The sequence below is a fragment of the Ostrea edulis genome, chromosome 4 (genome assembly GCF_947568905.1).
Source record: "Ostrea edulis chromosome 4, xbOstEdul1.1, whole genome shotgun sequence".
In the NCBI taxonomy this organism is placed as follows: Eukaryota; Metazoa; Mollusca; class Bivalvia; order Ostreida; family Ostreidae; genus Ostrea; species Ostrea edulis.
In genome coordinates, this window is record NC_079167.1 from 44,518,184 (window position 1) to 44,528,658 (window position 10,475).

A 10,475-nucleotide genomic window follows, 5' to 3' on the forward strand; every position below is an offset into this window, starting at 1 on the left:
AACCAAATAATTGTCAAGTTACGAGTCGGGCAGGATTTTGCCATATCGCCTTAATCAAAGGTCACAGTGGCCTAACTTTAAAGTGCGACTCACCCCCTACCCAAGATGTATCAGCTGACAAAGTTTGATGATTCTAGGTCTCATAGTATTTAAGTTACGAGCCGGATACGAAGCGGGACAGACGGACGGACATGAAGCGGGGCAGACGGACGGACATGATTGCCATACCATAATACGTCCCATCTAAAGACGGGCATATAGAAATCGGAACTGAATTTCTGTTAGGGCCAAAACCTGATCTACTGCTGGTTAACAGATCAATCTGCACGCAAGTAAAAAGAAAACCTGTAAATGTTCTTAACAAAATCTATTTGCAAAATGGCATACAAAACCTATGTGATAATCAGTAGTACTACATAGTCTTCATTTTACTACATCAGTATAGCATCATGTAAATACGATAATAAATATACAAATCACACGAAACAGTCTACCATTATCAGAATGTGCATTATCAACACAAGAATGGCGACCTCTAATACACACATATGTATCGTGATCAGATGAAACAGAGATTAGGACGGGGTTGTTCAGAACCTTGGTCAGGCCTGTAAGAATATTTCAGAATCTTGTTTTTCGAAAATCAGTTGACATTATATCATTTTTAAATATGATTCAAATCGTCACACTTTGAACAAGCCAAAGGTATATACCAGCCACAAAATCTTATTTTTGACTTGAGTCTATTCTCTGATCATGGAGTCAGACCGGGCTGGTTTAAGCCAAGGTTTAGAACAGCCTACTCTTAATCTCTTCACACAATGGTGAATATCTATCATCACTAGCACTCAAAGGGGGGAGGAAGTGGCCAATGACCCAATGTCATGTGACCCTCATACCAAGATCAACAGGCAGATAAAGAAACGATAAAATAGAAAAAACTTTAAAAATCATTATGCAGGATACTAGTGCATTTTGTTCACAGCTAAACATGAATCAGAAATTGTCTCTGGGAACAAGGGTGTTCATACAACTCAACATAAACGTAACAATTTAATCAGTTTCATGCTGGCATGAAATACACATCTTAACAATAACATCAACAGAAGAAATAGTGATTTTTCAACTGTTTACTTTTGCCCAGTATAGTTGTGCTTTGGTTCCAGTCTAGTAGTGCTTTGGTTCCGGTCTAGCAGTGCTTTGGTTCAGGCCCCAAGACCATAAACTGAGAATAGACTTAAGTTAAAATATTGATTACTTATATCTGAGGATTTATCTAGTGCAGATGTTTGAAAAACTGCAGGTTTATAAAATAAAATCAAATGCAAACATATACTGAAAATTTTATTTGTTTATGGAAATTATTTCCAAAGTTAGCTGGATTTGAAATTTATAGACTTAAGTCTATTCTCAGTTTATGGTCTTGGAGCCTGGTCTGGTTGTGCTTTGGTTCCGGTTTAGCGGTGCTTTGGTTCTGGTCTAGTTGTGCTTCGGTTCAGTATGTCTGTTGTTTATTAGTACTAATCAGTAAAAACAAAACATACCACCTAGAATCAGTGGCATCAGGAGCTCTCTGTACTATACCTAGACAAATCAATAGTCCGGCAGTGATCTCAATTAGACCATACTCGACTTTGCCAGAAGTGACCAAAATATCTTGCTAAATGAACAAATACAGTACATAAAAAGGAAAGCGGCTACTTCAATTTAACCCAACATTTTTGATTGATCAAATTCTGGAAGATGCTCCATTATGTATATCCACAGAATATATCCACTGTATGTATCTTCATTTCACGTATATGTTAAGTAAAAAAAGAATTCAACAGACAGACAATGAATTGATCGTACAAATCTAACAGTGACAACAAAACAACACACAGCTGCATTCAATCATCTACACGTAATATCATAAAAAATAAATACAGGAAACAAAATCTTATCAGAGGCATTAGTGAAAGCTACATGTACAATGTAGGTGCATGACTTGGTAAAAGTTAGTAAAATATAATGACGTCTTTGGATGATACACAGATAAAGAACGCAGACATGTTAACTATTCAATATGTCTCTCTGGGAGATTTCTGTACTATTTCTTGTAGTTTACCCGAAAAAGATATTCATCTATGATAAGTTGTAAATAACAAATACCGTATTCGTCCTACTGAGCGTCTGTACAATAGGACGAATACGGTATTTGTAATAATGACAGGCCCTCTGTAATGTGCTCAAACTGCAACGACGAAAGTTGTACGACTTTTGACGCGGGCAGTTCCATCCATGATGTTCACCTTAATGCACTTGTGATATTTATGTATGTATGTATGTTTACACCGAATAAACATTTATTTATTTTATCAAACAATTGTCAAACGCGTGTATTTAAAAAAAAACAAAAAAACTTTGACATTTTTGCAGCAATCCTTTAGACCTGATAAGATATCTATTACACTGCAAGTCACTGTCACCTAACAATACAATGTAAATATTAAAAACTGTAATGTTTTTATAATAATTTAGATCCTGTAATGTTTTTATAATAATTTAGATCCTGAAATGTTTTTATAATAATTTAGATCCTTTATCAATGGACATGTTCTTCTTTAATAAATCTCATTACTCTAGTCAGTCTCCCATTGAAAAAAAACTGAATATACCAACCAGATGATCTGAAATCTTCAACAATGTCAATGTTAACTGGAGAATGACTTATCTGTGCTCTGTCTGCGAAATTCAAACACATAACCACAGTGATTAAAATAATGGGATTAGGGGTTTCTGTAATTAAAGGTGTGAAAAAACTGTGCACGGTGAGATTTAGGTGTGTTGGCAGTTGGGAGACAGACTTTTGGTAAAAGTTGTCGAAATACCAGACTTTAGAAAGTCATAGTAACAATAAATCTAGTATACGTAATTGAGGAACAAGTTTCAGGAAAAACAAAACCTCTCAAATTCAAGATTAAACAGATTTTGTAGAGTTGGTTAAAACACAAAAATCAAATAAATCTACACTTACGCAGCGACATGCACGTATCTGAGAAAGATTTTACAATGAATCCCTGAAAATTTTGGAGTCCGAGTTTACAGAACAGCAGTTCCGAAGAGCGAGTACATATAAAACAACTCATACCACAAAAGGTCTGTATAAAACTCGCACTGCGTACAAACATTACCCAGAATCAACACCATACCCTAAAGACCCTGAACTTATGGACAGATACGGACACAGAACACGTTAATCATATCTACATTGTATAAGCTATAAATAGAAAATCAGGAGCTGAATAAAATAAATAGATACTGACAGAGTCACCGGCTCTGAAGGCATTCAGATACATGTTTATCAAAACTGTGTACATGTAAAGGTTTTCTCAATGTAGAAATACTGTACTAAAACAAAATATAAATTTGCCCTAAAAAATGGTAAAGAAATGTCCTACAACAGATGGAGTTTACATTGCACATACCTTGTACCTCACACGTTAATGCCGAACAGTCGTGCTTCATCAGAATATCAAAAATAATTGTTTAAAGCATTCAAGAAAATCATTAATCAAAATAGACAAAGAGGTATTGTTTTAGGACTTAAGTGGCTTGATTCCTAATTAAGATTCCTAATTAAGGCATGTGTTAATTGGCTTTGGCTTTGGTTCCGTTGGAAACAGATCCGTTGGTCTGTGGTTTTTTGTACGCGTTTCTGTAGAAGTCGGCGAACATGACGAGGAATATCACAGCATAGGCGAGGATCCAGTAGACGAACAGCGTGGGGTAGTTACAGTCCATAAACAGAAGCTGTACCGAGTGGATCGTCACCAAAACAAACTGTGTCTGTCAAAGAAAAAAAGCATGAATCTGTCAGAACACATAAATAGAAGCTGTACCGAGTGGATCGTCACCAAAATAAACTGTGTCTGTCAAAGAAAAAAAGCATGAATCTGTCAGAACACATAAATAGAAGCTGTACCGAGTGGATCGTCACCAAAACAAACTGTGTCTGTCAAAGAAAAAAAGCATGAATCTGTCAGAACACATAGAAGCTGTACCGAGTGGATCGTCACCAAAATAAACTGTGTCTGTCAAAAACAAAAAGCATGAATCTGTCAGAAAATTCAGAGATTTTTTTTTCCATTTCAAATGAAAGCAAACTGCAATGTTTTGATTAAAGTTAAAGTCTTTGTATTTATACTGATATGCAAACACATGTATCTATTTATCATGGATTCCAGAATATAAAGCAAAAATTGACAATTTTTTGGAATAAACAGTGATTGTAAAGTTTACACGGCTGTCCTGTTACCCAACTTTTGTCATTAATATATGAAAATCTTCCAACATAATTATAAAACATATACATCTGAGTCAAACTGCACTCCCCCACGAAATAGCATCAACTAGACATTTATCTGAGACTTACTATCTGCATGGAGGTCATGTATTTTTTCCACCACAGATACTTTTGGTATTGCGGACCGAGGGCAGCCATGCCATAGTAAGTATACATCACTAAATGTATAAAGGAATTCAGCATGGAGTGAAAGGTTCCGAAACCACCTACAAATACACAAGGTCAAGGTCAAATTCACGTCTACCCAGCAAACTAAAGCAAACCTTTAGGCAAGTCAACTGGAACAGGATTTTCAACGGAAGTGTTTTCGAATGGGGTCCATATTTCTCCTCACCCATTTAAAATTGACCGAAGATAAAAAAAAAAAATTCCAAGGTGTCAAGTTTTGAATTAATCAGAAAAAATCTAGCAAAAACTTATTTTTACATAAAATTAAAAGAAAAAAAGATACATATAATTGTTTGTATTGTGAAAAACTATTGAGCTCATTCTTTGGAAATGTTAATTAATTCAAGGTTAATTGAATGATTTTGTTAAAGGGAGAGTAAAGGTCATTTTGTTCAAATTTTTTGAAGGAATTAAATTGTGTTCAAATGACTCGTACAAGTCATTTTCTGTTAAAAATTACAATTTTATGCATTTATCTGCATTTCTTTCCAAATTTAAAACGATTATAATCTTCAAATTATGTCCCCTGAATTCTTGCTTCCTGGACAAAAATTCAATCTGCTATACAACAAGTTGGCTCCTAGTGTAAAATTTGACAAACATGCAGTCATTTCAAAGTTGAAAAATATCATTCATACATCTTATCTAATTATAATTAGAAAGGAATAAGATGATCTGGAGTGAGAATTTTTCTCTCACCAAAATGAGCTTTACTATCTCTTTAATTAGTGTTTTGAACAGATCCATTACAATGTAGTCTACTCCAAGAAAGAAGCCATTCTGAAGTCATTCTAACAAAATAAAGTTCTATTGCTTTGTAAAATACAATATTCTATTTATAGTGTATGATGCAATCTTAAGCAGCTATCCTTGAAAAGGTTGATATCCTCCATTTTAAAATATGTACGACACAAATAAATCTATTAATTACATGAATGAGATCCAAGTAAAATGTTATGGAGAATCACTCTGAATTTTTCACTAGCTTGTGTGGGTCAGTCAGTAAAACTGGAATTCTAAATAACCTTCAGGGAAACACTGTAATGTATTTCTTTAACTTTAGAGGAATTAGAACGGATCTTCAGACCGTCTTACCTCCGACAAATTTGACACCAAACCACCAAGAGGCAGGCATTATCCCGTGGTGAAATACGTGTAAAAACGAAGCCTGGTTAAACTTCTTCCTCATCACAAAGAAAACCTGGATAAATTCACGACATTACAAGGATTATCCAATAAATTGTTATTCAACAGACATATATCATCAAAATACCAACATAAACATATCTCATCAAAATAGAGGCAAAGGCAGAACCTCTGAGTGCCAACAGAACTCACCGTGTCAAAAAGTTCAATAAATTTTGAAAAGTAAAACATCCAACAAACTTTCAGCATCTGAAATGTATAAACAACACCATGTTGAGTAAAACGTTCACGTCTTACACTGGGAGTTCATCCTAACAATCAGTCAGACAGTCGTTTCTCGATCAAATTCCTTTTTCTCACTATACTTGTCCTATGGTTTGCTGTTGCCTCTCGTACGAAAACTTAAAAGAGGAATAATACTGTACCAATAGATTTGAAATATTTCATCTGACCCGCAGCGTGCTGGCAGACAGACGAACTCTGCCTTCCTATTCTATTACCCCTCAATACGTAATATTATTATACATTCATTGTTTGTTCTCACCCCTCAATACGCAATATTATTATACATTCATTGTTTGTTCTCACCCCTCAATACGTAATATTATTATACATTCATTGTTTGTTCTCACCCCTCAATACGTAATATTATTATACATTCATTGTTTGTTCTCACCCCTCAATACGTAATATTATTATACATTCATTGTTTGTTCTCACCCCTCAATACGTAATATTGTTATACATTCATTGTTTGTTCTCAGGACCTTATGGAGTAAAGATAGAGTATAAAATGCCAAATTTGGAAACAATCTTGACCTTTGATTAACCTTTGACACTAATCTACACTAAATATAAATACTCTCACAGTACAATGGGTACATAAGTAAATGAGTACTGTGTATCACAGTAAGTATAAGTACTGACCCTCGTTCCACTCTCGGAGTAATCCACTGGCTGACATCTCAAGCTGTAGCCATTTAGCCAGCCTGCCAACAAAAACTGGAGAGAAAAAAATCAGATTACAAAGAACTGATAGAATAGCAATCTACATAAAGTCAGGAACATCTAGAAAAATAAGCACAAATAATACACTGAATAATAGGCATGTTTGTGATGCTGTCCTCCCTTACATTACGTAATAACAAGTATATTCAGATATTTACCTCCACAAAGCAGTACGTCGACAGCAGAACCATACAGAAGTTATACACAATTAGGATTGTCTTCAGCTCGAATGGTTGTCTGTTGGCCATGATGGTGGGACCCATCTTAACAAACATAAAGTAGGCGACACAGATGATGAGGCTCGGCCAGGGTGTGGACATCATGAACCAGCCCTCTACCCGTGGGTCTGAAAGAAAAGAATAAATCAACCAACCGCGGGTCTGAAGGAAAAGAATAATAAATCAACCAACCGCGGGTCTAAAGGAAAAGAATAAATCAACCAAACGCAGGTCTGAAGGAAAAGAATAAATCAACCAACCGCGGGTCTGAAAGAAAAGAATAAATCAACCAATCCTAGGAGACCAGTGCAGCACACTCCCCTATCATAATGCCATTTCATAGCTTTGCAGTCTGCTACACTCTTGCTAGACTTGCTCAAGTCTCTATGTTGGTTTTATTGTGTTTCAGAAGTCTAATTATCTGCTCTCTACCATACTTAATTATCACCAAACATATGTTTGGCATTATTAAAAAGTATTAAAGAGAGCAATGATTATTAAACATAGAGACTTGAGCAAGTCTACAGTCTTCAGTGCAGCTGTTTGTCTCTTGTAGCGGTTGGTCAGTAGATATTCGTTACTAAATTTGAAAACTTGTTTATTACTGAAGAGTAAGAACGGCAATACAACAAGACACGTATCCCTAGATAAGAACGGCAACACAACAAGACACATATCCCTAGATAAGAACGGCAACACAACAAGACACATATCCCTAGATAAGAACGGCAATACAACAAGTCACGTATCCCTAGATAAGAATGGCAATACAACAAGTCACGTATCCCTAGATAAGAATGGCAATACAACAAGTCACGTATCCCTAGATAAGAACGGCAACACAACAACACACGTATCCCTAGATAAGAACGGCAATACAACAAGTCACGTATCCCTAGATTGGACACTCTAGAAGAAACCATGTTTATATACAATGTAAATTTTTTTAAATAAATGGCTTCCTTTCATTTTAATTCTGTTTTCTGAACTAAACTAGAGTATCTACAATGTAGGTTTTTTCTCTATTAAGTACACTAATGACCTTTAACCTCAGACCTTTAAATCAATAGAGTTCTATTAAGTACACTAATGACCTTAACCTCAGACCTTTAAATCAATAGAGTTCTATTAAGTACACTAATGACCTTTAAATCAATAGAGTTCTTCCTCCCTTGATAACAATGCTATATATTAATTAGCTAATGTGAAGTATGAAATTGATCAAGCAAAAAATGTGGCCTGTAGTGTCTACAATCTCAGCATTATACAAACACTCTCGCACAAATAGTCAGACACTTTACTCTGTCCCCACTCACAACAAATTGTGAGGGAATACAAAATTTCTTTACACAATTAATGTGTAAAAAAGCATTAAAATAGAGCATTGGGCAAGTCTTATACATGCATTTATATTCAGAAAAACTTACCTGCCTTCTCCATCAGGTTATTGTACATCTTGTTATAAACTTACCTGCCTTCTCCATCAGGTTATTGTACATCTTGTTATAAACTTACCGGCCTTCTCCATCAGGTTATTGTACATCTTGTTATAAACTTACCTGCCTTCTCCATCAGGTTATTAATATTATTAGTAGAAGGTCTTCCGTTGTTACGGAAGACCTTCTACTGATTGTGCTGGTTAAGATTATTCTTATTATTCTTTTTTTTCTCTTTTTCCTAGACGCTAACTTTGTGGCTTCATATCTCGCTCATTTTTGCATGGATTTTGCTCAAATTTTCAGTGTTTATAAACTTTACAGAACAATTTTGAAATCATGTACTACATTTCAGAAATTCCCTTCTGTTCACGAATTATTCCCCTTTGAATGAAATTTTAGGGGCTTTGGTTTCTAGACAAAGGCTCCGAGACTGTATAAGCTTGAGCAGAAAATGCATTGAAAATGAAAAGTAGGAGCATTGTAGTTGTGAACATCGTTTTTTGTTTTTTGATCACAGCGTTCGAAATGGTGGTTGACAGGGTTAAAAAATTAGGACGCCTAAAGGAGCAAAAAATTACACATATTTTCCTTTATATCTTTTAAACTAAAAATATTTTGTTAAGACGTGTAGAACAAAAGTTGTGCAAAATGTTAAGAGCTTTCTTTTGATATCCCTAAAAAGGGGCTGGGCCCTTAAATTAGGGATCTGGGGATCTTCAAAGTTTTCGCTTTATAACTCAAAAACGGTAAATATTTCGATATGGCTTTCGCTGGAAAAGTTGTTCTTTAACATCTTATTGATCTCATAAACATAATATTTTGCTCGAGTATTGTGTTATATATGAGTAAAAAGCTTGACCCGCAAACAGGTAACCGTATCATTAGGTACGTGAAGGGGGGGAAATATGCGTATAACTTAAATAAACTTGCTTTAATTGATAAATCTGACTTCATGAAATGCTAATATTCTTTTAAAATAGGGTTTTAACTTGATCTATGGTTCCTTTAAAAATCATCTATCGACAATTTTCTCTTCTTTTTTTTTATAATTTAGTAGCTTTAATATATTAACAATCGTTCCAAAGAAAAAAAGAGGAAAAGGTTATCTCTTTTATGTTTGTTATTAGAACAACGATATATTTAATTGAAGAAACAAACCTTCAAGCATAGAATAACTCAGTCATTAACTACACGCATCTTACATACACCACGGGGTTTGTTTTTCTTTATATTTACGTAACCGCCTCGAGGAACATCGTGTGTGAACCAGGGCATGTACACAAAGTAAACATTGTCGTCCTAAATATAACACAGAATGTTATGTTTTTGATCATATTGGATTTTTCGAATAATTCAGTCTTTCCGGGGATGTATATACATGTACTTGTTTATACGTCCCTGGTCTTACGTTTGATTTGTTTTAAATTCAAAACTCTAGAGCATTGAGTCAGGCATCAATTTTAAAATCTGCAATTTAATATACAGTTCGTTTCTCAATCATGTTTAATTGAATGTGTGTTTAATATCGGAGATTCATCGCTGCTGGACTAGCGATCTGTGATTTCACACTACTTTAACTGAACACACAAGCTTTACTCAAATTCTTCGTTTTGAAAAAGATAATGGATACATTTTACAAACATAACGAATTATTTCTGAACATGTTTTGAAATCAATAGTTTATAATCATGATTAAACCAAATCTAAACATGCGTATAGAATATTCAGAAACCCATGGTCGACCAGTGTCATTTCCAATGATTTGTTGTTTTATTGTTTAAAAACAATGACTTTGATTAAACATTGATTCAGAACTCCTGGTCCAAATTATGTAACTTCGGCACGTGTCCCTGGCGTGAAATTCATACGCGACTTCTGTGCGCACTGTGAACATAATATACCTACATGTATTTACGCAGATAGATATTAAAGTTTAATAAAATATTCAAGATTTGGGAGCAATTTATTTGATTTGTATGTATAAATAATTCAAACTCGATGAATTATTCTCTTCAGTCTGAATATTATGCTATCATAATTTTGTTGTATGATAAAATATCGGTAACAGCTATAAACCTTTATTGTATGTCCTGAGCCATAAATTTAAATAGTAATTTTTTCTTCATTATTGGGACTGAAAAGTTATGTCAC

At 34.5% G+C, this 10,475-nt stretch overlaps 1 protein-coding gene across 2 annotated transcripts in view; it reads right to left on the reverse strand.

Moving 5' to 3' along the window:
• Positions 1-352: 352 nt before the first annotated feature.
• The window catches only part of LOC125670845 (elongation of very long chain fatty acids protein 7-like), a 15,572-nt gene continuing 5,449 nt past the window's right edge, over positions 353-10,475 (reverse strand). For both annotated transcript variants that reach the window (XM_048906250.2, XM_048906249.2), the window contains exons 3-8: positions 6,826-7,013; positions 6,587-6,661; positions 5,852-5,908; positions 5,609-5,714; positions 4,415-4,551; positions 353-3,828 (exon numbers count right to left, since the gene is read on the reverse strand). In XM_048906250.2, coding sequence (XP_048762207.2) covers positions 3,631-3,828; positions 4,415-4,551; positions 5,609-5,714; positions 5,852-5,908; positions 6,587-6,661; positions 6,826-7,013 — 761 coding nt within the window. In that variant the 3' untranslated portion in view covers positions 353-3,630. The remainder of the gene's footprint in view (positions 3,829-4,414; positions 4,552-5,608; positions 5,715-5,851; positions 5,909-6,586; positions 6,662-6,825; positions 7,014-10,475) is intronic.